Below are 23,032 nucleotides of genomic sequence, written 5' to 3'. Positions count from 1 at the left end.
TTCCAAGATTGTTTATCGAAATAAACGTTGTTATAAACAATACTTAACGCAATTTCGTAAAATTTCTGTTTCTCAGCACCGCTTGCACTATCAGCATACATTGTCGGATTGTCTAGACTTTGTACAAAACTCGATTGCTTGGGTACCTCTGTCCCATTCGTGTTTCAACCGTGAAGCAGTTGTGTTTGCATGGCTGTGTTTCGGTTTGAAGGGTGGGATATGGCGTGAATTTACAGGGTACAGAGGAATAACACCTGAGTCCTCAGGAATGGCAACGCATGTAGAGTATCATGGACGAAACAGTATACTCTGTTATGTCCATGGCACTGCTCATGTCTATAGGCGACGATTACCACTTTCCATCAGGTGGGCCATCAGCTTGTTTGCTATTCTAAGTTGTATAAAAAAAAGCACCAGTGAGGGATGATAGGTGAAAATGAAAAAGCATGTCAGATAACTCATCGTGACGAATACATCTGGGATTTTCAACAAGATGCTTTCCAAGAGGAACCACGTGGAAGTCAACTTGACAGGGTATATTACTAGCAATGTGAGAAAATACATTTTAATGGAAACTTAAAGGGAGTCATTACAGTTGCAAGCACGTTATTACTAAGAATTAAGATTTATTTCAAAGGCCAACGGTAACTCTAACCGCCTGCCAACCTTCTAGGACAGTATAGATTGGTTGTACTAAATGCAATTAAGCGCAATGATCCTCACTAGGGCACTCATTAACTCACGCGGCTAAACACGGAAATTTCCAATGAAATCGGTACATTTAAATGGGTCAAATTAAATAGAAAGCTTATACGGGCAGGTCAAGGAGTTTCTATCGTTTGGCCCATATTCTTATGGTAATTGTATACAGTTTTTATGTCTTGTTAGCACTAATTGGTAGGTTATCACCATCGTTACGTAAATGGAATTTCTTTCTTTCTTTCTTTCTTTAAAGTATAAAGAAAGAAAGATATTCCATATTCCATGTACACAAAAAATTACAAACATATAGTATTATATTAAATAAAGATGTACAACAGGCGAGCTTAACTCTGCAAGAGTTCTCTTCCAGCAAACCCTGAGTGGAAGGGGGCGTTAATTACCAGCGGGCAGTGTGCGTACAATAATAGGAGGAAACAGTATAGTTGTTTCTACTAAGAAATAATAAATATGTTGACATATATACAAAGTAACTCATATAATTAAAATCAAAATACATACATATATATATATATATATATATATATATATATATATATATATATATATATATATATATATATATATATATATATATATATATATATTTGTAAAAGTATTTGCCTGTATAGACCTTTGTATTTTCATTACAAATATTTCGTATTGAGACGGCTCTCCTGGCTGAAGGACCTGCAGAACTGAATTGGCTGTAGCTCTTCAAAATGGTAGCTTCACAAATTAGGATTGCTCTTACGTTATCCAACCTCTGATGGCGCGAGAGGGGGGGGGGGTCGTTACTAATGCGGGCTACCAGTCCCATTGCTAACAATATATCCTGTCAGGTCGACCTCCACACGGTTCCCCCTGGAAACCATCGTGGTTAATTCTAGTGGAATTCGCCACGATGGGCTAACTGACCAGCCTTCATTCTCACCTATCATCTCTCACTGGTGCTCCGCCAGTGTATACCGATAGCGCAGGCGGGGTTACTATTCCATTATCATGTTACAATGTTTCGTACCTACACAAAAAGTGATAGCTGAGCATTGATATAAAACAAAAAAAAATATAAACAATTGTAAATTATAAAATTACATTAAAAAATAAATGCGTTTGACCAAATAATATACTGATTTCAGTCAGTCAATCAGCGGTACTTGTAAACGAATATACCTAAATCTTTCAGTAAAAAAAAAAAAGTTACATTACAGAGGTTTACAATTATTTACATTAGTGTTCTACTTATTTTGATAACACTTTTTTTTTATAATTTAAATTCTGGAAATTTTTAAATGTAACATTTGTATGGGTTATATATATATATTTTTTTTATATTGTTTCATCAATAATGTTATAAACATTGCAATGAACTACCGACAGTAATTAAAACTATGTAAATGGTTACAATATTGCATTTGGCATCGTCGATCTTTAAGTTTGGCACCATAGTTCAATACTCAACCGGACCGGTCGCACGATTTCGTCTCTTACTACACTGTAGATATTGCGATACGTTTTAAGATTTGTTGTCGGATTTGTTTAGAGACTGAGTGCACGCGTTGCATGCGTGATATTTGTTTCGTGTTGAAGCGGGACGCAAATATACGAGTAAAAGGGATGGAGAGAAAACATCTGGGTCTGGGCAATGGCACGATGGCGCGGCGTTCCTGCCTCTTTGTGTGGTTTTTAACTTTTTTAGTTTATCTATGGGTGACTTATAAGCCAAATATGAAGCTACAAATGTTAGTCTAGTCCCATTACCATGGTAAGGAACCCCATCGTTTATTATTATATTATAATTATACAACATATAAATAGGTACTTACTCGAGCAGTTTAAATGGTTAAGACATTAATATTAAATCAAAATGTGAATACTGTAACGGAAAATTAAATGTTTACTGGTATCAGTGTAGGCATAGGCCATTGTACTATTTGACCTACCTACTTATTATTTTATCTATTATAAACTTGTACATAATATAAATTGATAGTGTAATAAGATTGAATTATAAATAATATACACTTGTCCCAAGTCCGCGCCATATTTGTAACCCTTTAACTACCTAATAGTTTTTTTTTTTTGCTAAAATCGAAAGATTTGATATTGCTTACAATAAAGGGCGGAGGAGGGAGTAATCCCAACAAATCTCATTTATGGCAGGAGAGAGATATCATACAAACCTTTCTCTTAAGGAAAAAGGAGAATTCCATTAAATCCCATCGGGAGACAGGATTAATTAAAAATAAGAAGAACAGATTAAAGTTACAAACAGACATACATTTCAAATTTACTTCACAACCTTGTAATTGGTATAAACAAATAAGTATATGTAATCTAGCAACTTGTCACATTATTTATTAATGTGCCTTGTTTTTGGAAATGTTAAAAATGTCACAGCGCCGTGGTACTACAAGTTACTACATTGTTTACAACAATACCGCGCGTTATTGTACTTATGTTTTTGGATAATTTACATAAATAGGTACTAAACCTATATTTGTACTAGATACCCAAATTCTCCTCTTCACCTTTATACGTCTTTATACGATTTGTATGTCTCCAATAATTTTCCTCCAATAAATTTCACTCAATATTTTTTTCCGCAAATATCTTATATATTAATATAATTTCTATCGTTATAAAATTAAGCTGCTCTTTTGGGAATTCCCTCAAAATTTAAGCAATTAAACACAAGTAGATTTAAAATCTAAGCTTCACATTTAGGTGAGGCTCAAATTGCCGTTTCTAAAGAAGGTAGCAAGTAGTTTTAGTGCCATCAGAGGTCGCTTTCCGCAACCAGTCTTGCAACTATCGTGGACCCGGTCGTCGACCCATCGATGGTGCTACGTGGACCCTCAAAAACTTGCCCTTAAGTACTTACTCGTTTTTGTGGGTAGAGGGATCAACCAGGGAGTTTTTAACTGAGAATGGGTAACGCTGTTTTTAGAATTCTTTTATTTAAGAAATAGGTGATGGTTAATAAGGAAAAATGGCCTTTAGTGTTGCCAGCTATGTATAAATTGATAACAATAATGTAACTACTCATTGTTGGATTGAGAACTGTGTATAAACACATTAGTACAACTTTTGTAATAACAGAAAAAATAAAACGAGATACAAATATTTGTTACCATCAGGCTTTAAAATACATGTGAAAGCGAATTTGATTTTTATCATATAAAAAAACAAATTAATAGCGACTTAAATAATCACTTTAAAATTTGGTATACACTATAGAATAGAGAAGGATATAGATTACGAAAAAGTACTGAATAAAATCCCGGTCACACAGACAAAGCTGCGGTTACAAACTAGTACTAATATAATTGAACACTTAACATAGAACCTGTAGTAAGTAGAATTTAATGAACAAATAAAAGATAAAAGAGGAAAATTAAGTCGAACAGATGCCGTAAGACGTGACTGATGCATCAAATTGCCATGTCCGTTATAATGGAGTTCCTTGAAAGTACGCGGAAAAAGCCGAGTATCGGAACATTAACAAAATTACGTTGCCCTGTACGTACAGCCCTTGTGTATAGGTAGGTACTTATTTAATTATCATTTTCTGAGAAATTTCGTCGTGTTTTCGTACTTAATATTAACGTGAATACTGGTAAGGTCGATTCAAACATGTGGAATGGTTTAAACATGTTTTGAATTTATTGAAAAAGTTTATTCTTTATTGTATACAAAAGGTTATTGAAATAGAAAAAAAAAAACATAAAAGTGCACAAAGGCGAGCTTATCTCCAAAAGACATTTCTTCCAACAAACCCAATGTAAGAAAAACTGACAGTTTATTAGTAGTTACAGTCATACATGTGTACCAATCGACTTAAATGTTATAGTTAAAAATAAATTAATTTAATGAGACATGCAAGCGCATTTAAATTTATTACCAATTTATGTACATGTTTAAATGAAAAAAGTGCATGGTGTTAGTTGATCATGCCAGTGCTCGTGATTGTAACGATCATGCAATTTTAGATATAGTACATTTAAATAAATACACATAATGTTAACAGAAATTTAAAACAGTAACTGTCGAGTTTCTTGTAGGCATTTCTCAACAGATAACAACTTTCCGAAGCCTGCAGTAGATTAAAAAAAAATGAAGTTTTAAAAGTGCTTGAAAACAAGTCTATTTAAAAAAAAACTCTTATGTTACACACGGGTGTATAACTCAAATTTGCTGACTTTCTTTTATTCTTATTGCCTGGTATTGTAAACTGAGTAAATAAAAAAAAAAAGTCTATTTTTTATTTTGATACAATAGAGATGTGGCTAGAGCGGGACACGCGACGGGTTAACTCACTATAGCAACATAAGAATAAATATTGCCTATTTCATGAAAGATTTATTATTTTCCTGTTCAAATCAAGAAAATTTTGGATCGGCGTAATATATTTTTTACTCATTTTACTAAACGTTTTGGCTTTTGTTTTTTGTTTATGATTGTTTATTTTTATCAATAAACAATATCTTTGTTGTAATTATTATCGAGTTATATACCTTTGAACAAGCTTATATATGTAAAGTGACATTGAGAAGTGCAATCTAATGCCTATAGATGTCACTATATTTTGACAAAAAAACGCTTGATTAATAATAATAGTAGGTAACTGCGAACATAAAGGGTAAATACAATATTTCTAAGAGTACAAAGCGATTTTTTCGTCGATTCTGAATTGACTTTGTTAATTTTTTTGTGTACGAAGTAGCGTTTTAAAATTTTAAATTCATTCGTATTCTAAATTCAAATTTTTTTATGTATTTTTTATGCAACTTAGAATGGCTAACAAGCTGACAGCCCACCTGATGGACAGTGGTAATTGTCGCCTATAGACATGAGCAGTACCGTGGACATAACAGAGTATACTGTTTCGCCCATGATACCCCCAATGTGTCATCGAAACATCTCGTTTGTTCTCAAGTATTTCGTCAACTATTGAATCCCCTAGTTTTTTTTTTTTTTTTTTGATAAAACAAAATGTATTACATACATACATATCTGTCACGCCTGTCTCCCATTAGGGTAGGCAGAAACAATGGAACGCCAAACGCTTCGATTCAAACAAACCTCTTTCGCTTCTTCCACACTCATCAATCTTTTCATACACGCTCGCCGGATACGGGTACTTTTAATTTGGCCCATCTTCAGCGCGTCGCCTATTGTTTTGTCGCCTACAAAATGTTTTGTTCAACTAATTAAACATTTATTGAACACGTAAATACGGTTCAGGAATAGTATATACGTTCAGTTGATAACCTCGCGGACATTGCAATTTGACACAAGTACAATACGAGTATGTACATTCATTGAAACATTACCCTCGGCTATCGGATCACACATACCTACATACTGAATTGCACGTGCTGCGTGCAGGAATGAGTTTCATAGTAAACAAAGCTGCGTATTTAGCGTCGCGTGTCAAATTAAGGAATTCACAACGTTATGTTTATATAACAAAGGTCTTTTTTATATATTTACCACTTATTCCGTAGTATGTTTATTATTTTTTTAACCGGCTTCAAAAATTGAGAAGGTTCTTAATTTAAAAAAGAATTTATTATCACTGTCAAGTTATTTCGGCTTTTACAATCAATCATATGTCGACGCGTTATCGGACAACCATACGGACATGGCGACATAAAAGTTTAGACAGCAAATATTGACCTGGACACCTCCTATGTTGTTATGCGCTCCGCATCGCAATCACGGACAAACCACGTGTATGTTTCTAACCAATTATCATCAGTTTATTTATAAATGATAGAGTGTTATCTATAATTAAATATATAAATATCTAAAGCAGTTTTAATTATATAAATATAATTAAATATTCACATTTTTATATTAATAGAAGAAATTTGTATGTACATAGAATGTAATGAGAGTCAAGGGTTCCACAGTACTCTATCTAATAATTACTCTATTAACGTATTTACACACTAGCTTCTACTCATTACTTATTACATTATTGACAGGTAAACAAACTTACATGTTTGTAAATTCCAGACAATTTATCATATTGAAGACTAGGCAGCATGGTCTCCGACCTTAGCCTGTTCCACAACCGAATACATGTGCTAAAAAAACTTACATATTTGTAATATTACTATATTACAAATAATTAAGTTCATATGAAACTATACTTACTTTTAAATAGAAGTTAATCAAAAGATAACCAAGATTATAAGTTTTAAACTTGTTACAATTTAGAATCGTAAAATTTTAGAAATGACAAATCGATTTTTTTTATTGGACATCAGCATTTGTTTATTTATATTTACGTTAAAATCTATTAAAAAGGACTGTAAAGATTTATTCATTGTACTTGTTATAAAAGCCCCATGACAAATCAGTGAAGTTTTTGACAATAACAAGTCAGCGGAGCGAACATCAATTATTTACCTATGTACTTACCTAACTACACAAATTGTTATCGGAACAAAAATTGCATTTAACAAATAAATATAAAACTTCTTATCGAATCGCGTCATACATAAATGCGTGCAATGTTAATAAACATGCAAATGTAATTTATAATATAGCGAGCAATTTGTTATGACTTACCTTGACACGTAGTTAACATTTTGCACATTTTTGGCACTCTCCTTTAGAACAATTGGTACAATACAAATATTTTATTTTGTACCAATTATAATATCATTGTACAATTATAGACCAAAGTTCATTCAACTTTTAATAAATGGAATGGAGAATTAAAAGAGACGATAGTTTTGTATGCCGGTCTGTTCCAATTTTTTTTTAATTTAGCTTTTGTGATAGTGTTGTATTTAAATTTTCCATTATCCTTTTCTAACGGAAAACAATGCTATTTTTTGACAATTTTTTTTTTGTAAATTCATTTATAGTATAGATTAATAGATTATAGTAAAAATGTACACAGTTGGACTTATGCCTTAAAAAGATTTCTTCCTGTCAATCTTGAGAATCTGAAAGGAGAAAGTATCTATAGGTTTTATATATAAAGCATAACATATATCGTGTAAAAATAATACAATAAATAATAATATATTACTTTATTTATTACTACGTAACTTTTGTATAATTTAACAGTGAAATAAAAAAAAACTTTATTTTTTTTTCTGTAACATTTTACATGGGTGAATCGGGGGTTATAAATAAATGTTTATTATTGTAGACTTAAAATCCCTCAAGCATTGGTAAGAGTAAATGTTTTAATAATTGAATAGCAATAAATAGTAGTATAAATTTAAGGGAATGTACAGCCAAAGTGCTAAACAAGATAACAGAATTTATTGTATAAGTGTATCTTACTAAAAAAAAGTAATGATTTGATAGTATATTAAAATTAGAAATCATTTACGTATAACAGAATTTTCCATACTGCTCTGTTTTTTTTTTTATTGCCATAATAATAAAAATATATTTTAGAATAGGCAATAATTTTTATTCAAGTTATATGTTTATAGATTGGTCCATTAGTTGGATCAAATGATTAATAAAGTGTAGTGCTGTTATATATTATTAATAAAATATTGTTATATTTAAATACTTTCACTTAATAAACATGACCAAACCGGAAGTAATTTCAATGTTATACATGACTTTATATCGTCCATGTTCTAATCTAACATAAAAAAATATTCGTAGCTAGTAACCTTCGACTGTAAATTTAATTTTGTCTGGTAACACTGAATTATATAAACTGCTATATAAGTACTTTTACAAAATATTTATCTGGCAACACAGAAATGATCGCTTTGCTCATATTTTAGACTTATTATTTCTATTGTTAAATTTATGCAAAATAATTAAAATATACATTTGTAACAAATACATTCATGCATAAATATTAATTACATACATTAAACAAAACTTTAATTATTGATGTCTGAGTTTACATAAATTTAAATATTTTTTTTTCGTACTTTTCTAAGATGATTCATTTAATTGTTACAGGTGTGCGAGAAATTGGAGATCGGCGCGGAATCCGACTATTTCGGGCTCCGTGTAAACTCAGGATCAGGACCGGGGAGATGGCTAAACTTAAGGAACCCGTTAGACCCTCACCGCATCCCCGGAGGCCGGCTGGATTTGCGTGTCAAGTTCTGGGTGCCCCCTCATCTTCTGATTAACGAACCGACCCGCCATCAGTTCTATCTTCACGCCAAACTCGATTTGACTGAAGGTAGACTGGTCGTTGCTGACTGGGAAGTAGCGAGACGGATAATAGCTTACATAGCTCAAGCTGAGACGGGAGACTGCGACCCAGATGTCCCACCCATGCATATTTACGAGGAATGTGACAAAATTGGACCACAGGGGGAGAAGCCCGAAGATCATATAGAAAAGATCATTGATTATCACTGCGAAATAGCTGGTATGAGGGAGTCACAAGCCGAATACAGGGTGCTGAAAGAGATTTCCAACCTTGAGTCGTTTGGCGAAGAGTTGTTCTTCTGTAAATCAGTGAATGAGACCAACAATGCTCATAATTTGTACAACCATCTATTATACCATAGACCGCAAGCTGAGGAGCCGAGGGCAAGAGAATCGGATCAGGAAATAGATGGTGGAGCGACAGTTGGGTGTTTGGCGTCGGGACAAACCGGCAGTGGGTGTGGGTGCAGGCTGAGCACGTGCGTTGGAGTCGGACCCCATGGCATCGTCGTGTACCGGCCGGCTTGCAATGGAGAACAGGAAATTGGTGTCGAAAAACAAAGGTTGGTGTTCTTTTCCAAAAGTTTTTATTTCATCGTACATCTATTTTAGCTTACACTCGTCTCTCCAGGATTAAGATGTATTTAAAAAAAATCTCCATAATGATGTCATAAGAGGTGATTGGGGTCAATAAGGGAAGGGAGGCGAATAAGGGAATTTAACGATCGAGAGATAAGCAGTAGAGTCCCTTTTCCATAGCCTAACTGCGATTATCAATCCGCCGTTTGCCAAGCGTCCATAAAGGGGACCCTTCATAAAGGGGAGGTCTATATTCAGCAGTGGACAGTTAGTGGCTGATACGATGGGAATCTCGGACTGTAACTACTCATTTTTGTATGAAGTATATTCAGATTATCTTGAAGCAAAATATAGAAGTTAACCAAATTCTACATTTTCCATATTTACCTTCTAAGAGGTTATCTCTGATGTAGAAAAAGCAATTTTGCTAGTCGTACGTCAATGGGTTATTTGTGATGCTTCTATTTAGATTGTATGATGTTTTTTACATGTGTATATAAAATATCAACTACATATATGAGAGTTCTTACAAAATATTTACATATAGCGATCCAGTTTATCAATGACATAGACAAAGAGTTCCATTTTTTTCACAGATAATAAATTTACATATTCAGCTGATAACGCACTCGTGTTTCCATCCGATCTCTTGCCCCATAATTTAGATACTTGTATCTAATCATTATTTTCCTCATTTTCGTATTTGGTACACAATCTTACACATCTTGATATTTTCAACCGACTTCGAAAAGGAGGTTTTAAATTTGATTGTATTTTTTATGTTTGTTACCTCATAACTCGTGGGTATGGTAAGAAGAGACTAAGGGAACTTAACGAACGGGGGATAGGTAGTAGCGTCCCTCTTAAAATATCACCAAAACCTAATTATGGTTGCCAATTCTACCACACCTACCGAACGTGGTAACTACTGTCAAAACCTCTAATAGGGAGAGACCCGGAGGGAAAGGGATTGTTAGTAATGTAGACTGAGAATCCCATTGCTAGCAATATATCCAACCAGGTCGACCTCGCGGTTCTCCCTGGAAACTATCATGGTTAATTCCTGACGAATTCATCATGATGGGCTAACTGCCCTGTTTTCATACTCATCTATCACCCTTCACTGGTGCTCCGCCAGCGTATCCCGTTAGCGCAGGCGGGGTTACCATACTATTTTCACCCATCAAAAAAAAAATAGGGAGAGACCCATGTTCGGCGGTGGACAATTAAAATCCAATATAATGACGATGAAGGGAAGTCTTTGAGTTACATAATTCACAATACCCATATTGTCATTTTAGTTAAGAACCTCCTTGATTCGATGGCAGGCGATATGCATTCTAGCAGCGCTTGTCAATGTAAAATAAAAAAAATAATAATAATAAAATAAAAAATGACTGATTACCCTTTTGAGATACTATGAACATTGACTGAACTCGCTAACTGACTAATATTAACTAGTGTAGGTAACCAAAAGTCCTAGTCCTGGTTTTCTTTAATACTGATCCTGGTCCCGGCGTTGCTTAATACTGTTTTTTTTTTTTTTTAAAACTTAGAATGGCAGACAAGCTGACGGCCCACCTGATGGTAAGTGGTAACCGTCGCCTATAGACATGAGCAGTACCATGGACATAACAGAGTATACTGTTTTGCCCATGACACCCGTCATGCGTTGCCATTCCTGACGACTCAGGTGTTATTCCTCTGTACCCAGTAAATTTACGCCATATCCCGCCACCCTTCAAACTGAAAAACAGCCATGCAAATACAACTGCTTCACGGTTGAAACACGAATGGGACAGAGGTACCCAAGCAATCGACTTTTGTACAAAGTCTCCCTCTGAGTGCTACTACCAATTTCCTATATTAATTTTCTGTTTAAATTCCTTGTAATTTAATCATATTACCTCGGGCCCTATCCTACGCATCGAACTAGACGCGTATAGGTAAACAAGTAATTAATTCTGGTTTCTATTGCGATGTTAGGTTATGAGCAATGCTTATTAGAATTCGTTTATTAAGTAGACATAACAAATAAGGTATACCATCGTACTACGTGACATGAACGTGTAGGAAGATGTAATTATCACCTAAGTGGAATATACATATGAATATATTTTATTATCTCTGAAATAATTTACTAATCGTTGGCATAAGTATCTGATAATATATCAAATATAAGTTAGCTGTCCACTGCTAAACATGCATGGCAGGGGGGAAAAGGATTGTTAGCAATGGAGTTTGACAGCCCCATTGCTAGCAATATACCTTATTAGGTCTACCTCCACGTGGTTCCCCCTGGAAACCATCGTGAACAATTCTTGTTGAATTCGTCACGATGGGCTAACTGACCTACTTCATCCTCATCTATCATCCTTCACTGGTGCCCCGCCGGTGTATACCTATAGCGCGGGTGGGGTTACCATTCCATTATCATCCATTAAAAAAAAAAGATATGCTTGGCAGGCAGGTTGGCAGTCGCAGTTAGGTTTTGGTGACGTTCTAAGAGGGACGCTGCTGCCCATCTCATGTTCGTTACCTCGTAACTCCGTCAGTTGTAAACCGATTTGGAAAATTCTTTTTGTCTGAAAGGATATTGATTGGTGCTATAGAAATTTTATCAATATCGGTTCAGTACTTTAGCTTTTAAATCAAAATGGTTTTGTCACAATTACAGTCGATCTAATGCAATCTTAATTATTTTAAAAAGTTTTTTATTTTCCTTTATAATTTTTGACTAGGCTAAACCTTAGCCTATGTGCCTCTGTCCCGTATAATTATTGTTATTAAATTAAAATAAATCCCGTATAATATGTGTGTATCAAATTTCTTTGAAATTTCATAACGTTTTGTTACGCCGCTAAGGCGCTAAGACGTAACAATCAAACCAAAAAAAAAAAAAACTTATACATTTGTACTTAATATTAATAGGTATGCTTAAAAAAGGAATGTCATGTTTCAAGAAACAATTCAAACTACGCCCTGTGACATAAAGAATGTTGCTAATAAAACATGCTGTTTACGTAAAACACTGGTTTATGTAATAAAGTTTTTCTAGACTAGTCGAATGTTGAATAGCAAAGGTCGCTGAGCTATACAGCCAAATCTACTAGATTATTTTTATTTCATGCAAGAGCAGAATATGTTGTTTCTTTATACTTATAGATATATAATTTGCTAGTTTATGTTTTTTATTTAAGGAAATAATGGCTGCTAAACCTCATTACTCATAACGTGTTCTGTGTTCGCTGATGCCTTGAGGTTATAAGTCTCAAGTCGTGAAGTGAATGTACATTAAAACATAAAATGATTAAATGTATATTCTTTGTAAATGTATATTATAAAAAATATATGTATATATAGTAATTTAGAGAATTACTAGAGGGAGACTGTACAAAAGTCGATTGCTTGGGTACCTCTGTCCCATTCGTGTTTCTACCAGTTGTGTTTGCATGGCTGTGTTTTGGTTTGAAGGGTGAGATATGGCGTGAATTTACAGGGTACAGAGGAATAACACCTGAGTCCTCAGGAATGGCAACGCATGTGGGGTATCATGGGCGAAACAGTATACTCTGTTATGTTCACGGTACTGCTCATGTCTATAGGCGACGGTTACCACTTTCCATCAGATGGGCCGTCAGCTTGTTTCCCATTCTAAGTTGTATAAAAAAAAAATTAGTAACAGACACGCACCTATTGTAAGGAAAATACATATTCCTCCAGGAAGACATCTCTTCCAGCCTACGTAATACAAGAAAAAGCTTTGACTTCTTACTGGCACAATTTATTACTTTTGCAATTTAATTATAATTAATTGTAAACCTAATTAATTTAAATCTACGCTACACGCGCCCCCTGTCGTGTCAGCGTTCAAATACTTTAAATATTCGGATTAAGCTCGGTGAAATGTGTGAATGCCACATACGTGCATGTCATTTCTGATTTATTTTTGTAATGAGAGAAAATGGAATGGTAACCCAGCCTGCGCTGTCAGCGTACGCGGACGGGGCACCAGTATATATATATATATATATATATATATATATGTGTATCAGAGCCTTAGAATGGCAATCAAGCTTACGGCTCGCCTGATTGAAATCGCTCACCGTCGATTATTTTTAATCACACAATATTTATTACAATATGATCTTCTTAGAATGCCATTGGGCATTAAGTCTGTATTGTAATGTGTGCAAAAGTATAAATAAATAATCAAATCTTCACAAATTCTTATTTTTTTTTATACAACTTAGAATGGCAAACAAGCTGACGGCTCACCAGATGGAAAGTGGTAACCGTCGCCTATAGACATGAGCAGTACCATGGACATAACAGATATACACCCTCCTTCCTTTACCAGCCACATAATAACAATTAAATTCCTCTCATCTCTATTCCAGCATTCCATACACGGCGATCCACCGCGCTCAACCGCTTCGCCGCTTCTTCCAGCTGTCATACGTGACCGCTGACGGGCACGAGGCGCCGCTCCACGTCAAGATGGCGAAGGCCGGCCAGGCGGCAGCTTTGTACCGGGCCGTCACTGAGAAACACGCGTTCTACTGCTGCGAAACAGTGCGCAGTGACGTCACGGAACAGTTCATCAGGGATCTCAAGGTGTGTAATGTAATATAACATATTTTGTGAGGCAATATATCTATTAGATGGTAGGCACGAGTTTTTTCACATAGTTGATTCAGGCATTTCCGCAGTCAGTTGCTGTATTCGGGTATTTTTTATGCATCTTACAATGGCAAACAAGTTGACGACCCTTCTGACGGGGGGGGGGGGGGAAGGGATTGTTAGTAATGAAGACTAAAAATCCCATTGCTAGCAGTATACCTAACCAGGTCGACCTCCACGCGGTTCCCCCTGGAAACTGTCACGATTAATGCTTCATGATGAATTCATCATGATGGGCTAACTGGCCTGTTTTCATTCTCATCTATCACACTTCACTGGTGCTCCGCCAGCGTATCCAGTTAGTGCAGGCGGAGTTACCATACCATTTTCATCCAACAAAAAAAAAGACCCTTCTGACGGGTAATGATAATCCTTGGCTATAGACGTGAAAAATACTATGGGAATTTAACTTGAACGTAGTCTGGTCATCCTTGACAAAGGGTGTAGGAAACGACCTTCGATTTATTGCTTTTATGGCTTATATAGCGGTAGATTTCAGAAATGAAACTCAAATATCCCTCAATCCGTTTGTCAACAATACTCTGACACTTCCATTAACATCACCAAACTCACTTCCCATGGGAGAGAGCAAAATACAACGGGTCATCGCTCCATTTCATGTCCAAGATGTTGCCATTACAAAAACATCAGATCAATCTTCCTCTTTTCTCTCCTGGCTGTTGTCCAAGTTTATTTGGGGTCCCTACTCACAGTAAATACACTTACGCCATACCCGACCGGTTATGGGTTATTTATTTGTGTGTACGAAGAAAGTACCTCAAAAAATACCCAATAGTTTTTTCCTCTTATACAGAGAAACGTCATTCGAATATTAACAGCAAGTAGATAATTATTAAAAAAAATTAAATCCTTTATTCATATACATAATTTTTAGTTAAACAAGCATTTAAATACCATGATGACGGTGGTACACCAGTTTGTAATCAACTCAGGCACCTGAACAATCACTTTATCATTCGCCTGAACATAACACAACGCAATGTAACATTGCTTTTCATAATACCGATGGACTTTGCTCCGATAGGTTTTTTTAAAATAAATATATTCTTGCGTCGTCGGCCCGCGGAGCACGCACGGTTCATACAACGTGCGCGGAATTCATAATATTACACTAGGCACGTTGTTTTAACCGTGCATATGGGCTTCTATTCAATATAAATACAACACACACATACACACCCATTGTATGTATTTATTTATTTAAAACTACTGTCCACAACACAATGGGACAGTTAAACTAAACCGAGTTCAATTCATTTTTGTATGATTAATATGATATTATGAATTTATATTCAATTATTCAATGTAAATCGAAATTATTGCATGACAAATGTATTTAAAAACGAACAATTATTTGTTTTAGTAATTTTTTTTTTATATACAACTTAGAATGGCAAACAAGCTGACGGCCCACCTGATGGTAAGTGGTAACCGTCGCCTATAGACATGAGCAGTACCATGGACATAACAGAGTATACTGTTTCGTCCATGATAACACCCATGCGTTGCCATTCCTGAGGACTCAAGTGTTATTCCTCTATACCCTGTAAATTCACGCCAATTATAATCTAAACTCTAGATTGACATTAATGCATGTATATTAGCTAGCTATCGATTAAATTCTGCTATAACCAAACAGGATTCATGAATGTACTCTTCATAAGAACATTTTAATAACTCTATTTTATTTATTTATTTAAACTTTAATACACATAGAAACTGTATGTACATTTGGCGGACTTAACATCGGACGGTGTTCTCTACCAGTCAACCATTGAGCGAACCGAGAAATAAGTAGGCGGTGCATTATTGAATTGAGGAAAAATAAAGCAATACTTGATATATTCATATAATATAAACATATAGTTAGACTAATATAAACATACATATAATATATGAAATAAATAAATATAATAAATAAAGTGTTTTTATATAAAACAATTAATTGTAATAAAAGAGCAAATAGCAATCTATAAAAATCAAAAAAGGAATGTTGCGTTGGTTTGGTCATTTGGAGAGGATGGATGAGAGAAGAATTACGAAAGAGATTTATCGAGCAAGAATGAATGGAGATGTCGGTAGGGGCCGCCCTAGACGGACGTATGTCGACCAAGTGGGCGACGTGCTGAAGAAGGACTTAATTAAAAGTACCCGTAACCGGCGAGCGTGTATGAAAAGATTGATGAGTGTGGAAGAAGCGAAAGAGGTTTGTTTGAATCGAAGCATTTGGCGTTCCATTCTTTCTGTCTACCCTAATGGGAGACGGGCGTGACAGATATGTATGTATGTATGTATAGCAATCTATGACTCAGACAGAATAACCAGTTAGAATAAGTTTAAAGGGAAAGTGATTTTTCTAAGAACTAAATGCGCAATTTATGTTTAAATGCTAACTTGCTAGCATTAATATTATGTATATGAATGCATTCTAATAAATAAACTTTTGTAGTACAAAAATCTTGTATGTATGTTGTTAGTGAATATATTAAACAAACGAGGAAAATATCATCATGCTATAATTGGTATGTGTTATATTTCAAGTCAACTAACAGATCCGGGGGGAAAGGGATTGTTAGTAATGGAGACTGAGAATCCCATTGCTAGCAATATACCCAACCAGGTCTCCCTCCTCGCGGTTCCCCCTGGAAACTATCATGGTTAATTCCTGATGAATTCATCATGATGGGCTAACTGGCCTGTTTTCATTCTCATCTATCACCCTTCACTGGTGCTCCGCCAGCGTATCCCGTTAGCGCAGGCGGGGTTACCATACCATTTTCACCCATCAAAAAAAAAACTAACAGATCCGGGATGTGGCTTAACCTTTATGCTATCAGTCTGATAAACAATCTTGAAATCAGTGTATTTGATTGGAATGAACGATAAACACTCGTTTGAGTACTTTAATATTGTTATCGCGACTTCGGGTCGACGCTTGGCAGTTGATTCTATGTGTAATGTTAAAAATAAATTAGTGCCAGGTTATTAGAAGAAGTATGGTTAGGTAATAATCTCTTATGGGATAATTTATTTTTAATGGGTGATAATGGAATGGTAACCCCACCCGCGCTATCGGTATACACCGGCGGGGCACCAGTGAAGGATGATAGATGAGGATGAAGTAGGTCAGTTAGCCCATCGTGACGAATTCAACAAGAATTGTTCACAATGGTTCATTATGATTCAGTTATAAGCAGATTTAGAAAATATTTTTTTTTTTTATCTTTAAGGATATACTTACAGATTTGTCCTATGGATATTTTAGCAAAATTAGTTTAGTAGTTTTTAAATCAACATGTTAATTTATGTAATTTTTTAAAAATAATGTATATGTAGCCTATGTTACCCATTAATAACGTGATTTTCTGTAGTAGAAAGATTTTTTAAAAACAATTAAACAGTTTCTTTTTTACAAACAACGTAGGTGTTGTGGGTGACCATGGGCGGCGGTAGTCACTTACCATCAGGTGAGCCGCATGCTCGTTTGCCCTCTGTGTTGTAAAAAAAAAAAAAACTCAAGTCTTTTTTCTTTTATAATATTACTATAGATAATAGATTCATATCTGAATTAATTCGGTACCTATGACGTTAACGTTATTCTTCAGTCAATTGTTTTGCCGTCATCGTTTTTTAATTATATAATACGTTTATTATGTAAATCATTACGTCATGTAATACGCTAGACTTTTCGATATTTGATCCAGCCAGTTTTAGTATCCGGCCTTTAAATCTTTTGCTTTTAGTTACCATTTTTAATGTTTCGATATAAATTTTCCTCTCTTTCGATATTTATTTTTTTAATGCAAGCTAGAGTAGCGAATAAGCTTACAGCCCATCAGATGGAAAACATGTCTGTTGTTTATAGACATGGACAGCACCATGGGCATCATAAAAAACACTGTGATGTCAATGGTATCCCTTATGCGTTCCTTTCCTGAGGACTATAGTGTTTTTTTTTTTTTAATGAATGATAATGGAATATTAACTTTTATTGACGGAGCAACAGTGATGGTATTACCAGGCGAGGATGATAAAGCATGATGGTTTCCAGAGGGGACTACATGGAGGTTTATGTCCCTGTATATTGACTGCAATGGGACTGGTAGTTCACATTACTAGCAATCCCTTCCCCTCAGGACTATGGTGTTATGCCACCGTGTACTGTATTGCACTAAAATATAGAAGTATATCAAATCGAAAAATAGCCAAGTAGGGCCAACTTTACGACAGAAACACGAGTGGGCCAGAGGTAACCAAGCAGACGAGTTTTGTACAGTCTTTGTCGCCTAATTTAAATCGTGATGGGCGGGTAACAACAGCACGGAAATATAACATTGTTTTGCTTTTGTCCACAGGGCACGATAGCGTCGATCTTCAACGACTCGTCGACGCTGGGCCGGCGCTACGTGTTCGACATCCGGCGCACGTGCCGCGAGGTGCACGACCGCGCGCGCCGCGCCGCGCACGCGCTCGCGCACGCGCACGCGCACGCGCACGCGCACGAGCCGCGCCCGCGCCGCCGCTCCAGCGCCGGGAACGAGCACAAGGTGCGCCACCACATGTTGCTAGCGCTTTTGGGAATCCCTCATTGTTAACTACATTTTTGCTAGCTCTATAAGAGAATATACAGTCTGGAATGGTAACCCCGCGTGCGCTGTCGGTACACGCTGGCGGGGCACCAGTGAAGGATGATAGGTGTCAATGAAAGCTGGTCAGTTAGCCCATCGTGACGAGTTCCACTAGAATTAACCACGATGGTTTCCAGGGGGAACCGGTAGCAATAGGTCAGTTAGACCCCATTGCCAACAATCCCTTCCCCCTCAAGAGACGTAGGTAGGTGTCTCGGCGAATTAATATTAGGTTCATATTATAAATTATGATAAGTAAATGTAAATACCTAATGAGGCAGATATATTTTGAGAATTTTTTCCTAGTCGCAAGACATCTTAGGAGTAAATTCCCGTAATCTTGTTACTTATGAGTGGTACGTTATTGTTATAATTTTATTCCATTGCCATGAACAAAAATTAAGTTCAATTTGTAAGATTGAAGTTAACGTATCCACATAAAATGTACTGATTGTCTTGCCTTTGAGGTAAAAGCACCTTGAAGTCTTGACCATATTCAGAAGTAGCGTAAGGCGTGGGCGACGTAGGCAATCGCCTATGGCCTCGCACTCTTGGGCACTTTGCGTCCCACAGATTTCTGTATTATTTTATTTGTTTATTTTTTATTACAAGATAGGTTTGCGGCTTGATCATACCACACCTGATGTTAAATGATCTAGGATGAAACCCGTTGACCCAAAGGATTCTTATTTAACATATATTTTTTATATAATGGGTATGAATGAAATGGTAACCCCGCCTGCTCTATCGGTATACGCTGGCAGGGCACCACTGATAAAAGAAAGTTTAAGAAAATAATTAGTCCACTGTATCATGACGAATTAACCACGATCGTTGTCAAGAGGGATCGGATAGGATATATTAGCAGTGTGACCAGGGCCGTAGCTAGACCCAAGTTTAAGGTAGGACAAAAGTACTTTTTGATAGGGCATTGAACCTCAATGCCCCCCTCCCCCCTTAGCTACGGCCATGAGGGTGGCTGTTAGACCCCATTACGAACAATCACTTTCCCCTCACATCCACTCGATTATGTGACAGCTATATCGACTGTGGTCATTAGCAGATTTCACACGAATTATTTATTGACATTAGATTGTTTATTGTTACAGGAGTTCCGATCACGATCTCGTAGCGGCGGCGGCGAGACGCTCGCGTGCCGTGTGTGCATGGACAACGCGATGGACACGGTGTTCCTGCCGTGCCGACACGTCGTCTGCTGTGGTGAATGCGCGCCCAGGTACGGAACCACTTCGATTATACTTTTTTTTAATAGATGAAAATGGAATTGTAATCTCGCCTGCGCTATTGGGAAGATGAAGTAGGTCAGTTGGCCAATCGTGATGAATTCATCAAAAATTAATCACAATGGTTTCTAGGGGGAACCCGTAAAGGGGGACTTGTTAGGGTATGTTGTTAACAATAGGTCTGTTGGATTTCATTACTACCAATCCCTGTCCCCCCACTTTGATTATACTAGGTAGATTATGGCATAAAAACAGTTGTATATTTAAGATTATTCTCCAGAAAGGATTGATCTCTTACTCTCTTATATATAGCGCATATGTACTCTTAGACATATCTTTGGAACTTCACTCGCATCCTGGGATGGGCACCTGACAAATCTGGATTGGGCACAGTCCACGAGACCCCCCTTATAAATACGCCTATAAGAATAAATATTCAGACGTGACACTCCCATAAATCCAATCATAATAACTAGATTTAATAAATTATGATAATAACTAAAAAAGGTTCTTCAAAAAAGGGGTAAAGAGGTAGAAACCAAACAAGAATGTTTGCTATCTCGGTAGTATTAAATTAAAAATAAAAAAAAAACTTGTTTTTACCCGTGACTTCAGTCGCCTGATCGAGATGTGCTCACTAACTGTAATAAAAATTTGGCCTATGTCCTCCATGCCGTACAGTATGTGTATACCAAATTTCATAGTGAATTTCATTAAGGGGCTAAGAAATAACGAACGAACAAACTCACGTTAATACTCATAATATTAATAAGGATTATAGATTTAATTACAATAAACTTCACTGAATATAATAGTGAAGTACTTTTAAATAGAAAATTGGTAATCTGTTAATTGTCACCCTATATCTTGTTTTATAAATCGTGCGCACTTTGCGTCTTCAATAAATGAGGGTTTGATCTCCGTACAACACTTGTAGCTATTCGTGGATCTTATGTCTTTAGTAGTCTGTATTTTGAGGGTATATGCTTAAAATGGGAGAAAAAGTCAGACAAGACAGATAATCTCACCAAATCTCATTATTTTATAATGTATTTACGTGTTTATATCAGTTATCTAATACCCACAGAAAAAGTTTGTTCCCTATGAAACTAGATGGCGCTGTTCTATTTAAATTATCTAAATTAACAACGTAACGTCTTTTGTTGCAGGTGCAATCGGTGCCCTCTATGCCGAAGTGAAATAGAGAACTCGATGCACATATTCCTGCCAGTGGAGTATCAGAAGATGAACAACAGTATCATGGTCAAATGATATATACCGTGAACGATCTGATGGACAAAGCGACATGACATCCGGATAGGATATTTTTCTGGTGATTTTGAATTAACGGTTCGACAGGGAGTTACAATAAGAGGACTGGGCCCATACCGTGTAGATGCGATCGTCTAATAAGGATCACAATTAATGCGAATTAGATTTGAAATTATTGCTATGCATTGGTATATATGTTAGTTTTCCGGTGGCGTTAATCTCGACTTTAATTACATTCATTTAGATCCTTTATTAGATTGTAGGATTTGGTGGAATCTGGTGGGAAGTGTTGAGTGAACTATCTACCATAGACCATAGAGAGTGAGTGTGATTGTTTATGCTAGTCAGAACTTGACTTTCAGTTTATGTTCATAAATGTGCATTTTTTTTCTTTTATTTTTTTTTTAATTAATATCTGTATCGGGATTGTTAATCTATAAACTGCATTCCAATTTGCAATTTGCTGTATTATTTAATTGGTACTTATTCGTTAGTTTATTTTTTTATAGATAACAATTAATTAGGTACCTCGATTTAAAGCAGTAATATTATAGAGTTGAATAGTAAAAAATTAAGTTAAATTCCCTTCGTTTTAGAAGGAGCGGCACTTAATGTTTCCACTAAAAAAAAATTAACCTCTTGTGCCGATATGGGAACAGGGAGCGAGATATTTGCATTTTATATTCTTGCCTTTGCAAAAAGTTTTTTTTTTCCTTTGTATTGATGATTTCTTTTCATTTCTTTATTTTAACAAATAACGTTTTCACTGTAATTAATTATTTTAAGTTAAACCCGTAAGACCTGTGGTCTGTAAGTATTTAACAATAAGATTAATAACAAAAAAAAGAGTTGATCTATAGAATAAAAAACGAACTTACAAAGAAATGTGTGTTGTTTTATTTCAACTGTACAGAAAAATCTTTAGTATGTATACAGTATGAGCACATTACTATAATGGCTTTCGCAAAGAGATGTTTTGTTTGCGGGCAAAAAGTCTCTTTGTTTGGTTTTACTAGACTATTGAATACCTAATTAATGAGTCTTTGGTCTGTATATTATAAACCTCTTGAAATTGCATACCAGAAGGAGACTACAAAAGTCGTTTGTTTGGGTACCTCTTTCCTATTCGTGTTTCAACCGTAAAGCAATTGTGTTTGCATGGCTGTGTTTCGGTTTGAAGGGTGGGGTATGGTAGTGAATTTACAGGGTACAGAGGAATAACACCTGAGTCGTCAGGAATTTTTTATGCAACTTAGCATGGCAAACAAGCTGACGGCCCACCTGATGACGATGATGGACAGTGGTGACCGTCGCCTATAGACATGAGCAATACCATGGACATAACAGAGTATACTGTTTCGCACATGATACCCCCCATGTGTTGCCATTCCTGAGGACTCAGGTGTTATTCCTCTATACCCTGTAAATTCAATGCCATATCACACCCTTTACAGACAGTTATATATTAAGGTTTCGTTTTCTGAAAAACAGTATCTATTATGGAATTGGCGAAGATTATGGTGCAATATACGCATAAAAATTAAATTTGGTACAGGGGCTAAAACAAATTATTAAAAATATATAGGTATCTCGAATGCTTTCAAATGTTAGGTAAATCAAACCACGCCATTTACTTTAGTGTTTTTTTTTTATGGGTGCTATCGGTATACACCGGCGGAGCACCAGTGAAGGATGATTGGTGAGGATGAAGCAGATCAGTTAGCTCATCGTGACGAATCTGACAATAAA

The 23,032-nt window shown here is 35.8% G+C and overlaps 1 protein-coding gene across 1 annotated transcript in view; it reads left to right on the top strand.

The window, feature by feature from the left end:
• LOC113511249 (E3 ubiquitin-protein ligase MYLIP) overlaps positions 1-22,168 on the top strand; it is a 41,804-nt gene extending 19,636 nt beyond the window's left edge. The window contains exons 2-6 of the mRNA XM_052892117.1: positions 8,656-9,419; positions 13,836-14,052; positions 18,495-18,686; positions 19,877-20,004; positions 21,181-22,168. Of these exons, the coding sequence (XP_052748077.1) occupies positions 8,656-9,419; positions 13,836-14,052; positions 18,495-18,686; positions 19,877-20,004; positions 21,181-21,283 (1,404 nt within the window). The 3' untranslated portion in view covers positions 21,284-22,168. The remainder of the gene's footprint in view (positions 1-8,655; positions 9,420-13,835; positions 14,053-18,494; positions 18,687-19,876; positions 20,005-21,180) is intronic.
• The last annotated feature ends 864 nt before the right edge of the window (positions 22,169-23,032 follow it).

Source organism: Galleria mellonella, unplaced genomic scaffold (assembly GCF_026898425.1).
Source record: "Galleria mellonella isolate WM207_F2 unplaced genomic scaffold, CSIRO_AGI_GalMel_v1 utg109, whole genome shotgun sequence".
In the NCBI taxonomy this organism is placed as follows: domain Eukaryota; kingdom Metazoa; phylum Arthropoda; class Insecta; order Lepidoptera; family Pyralidae; genus Galleria; species Galleria mellonella.
The sequence above is the reverse complement of the archived record's forward strand: the minus strand, read 5'-3'. Positions and strand labels throughout refer to the sequence as shown.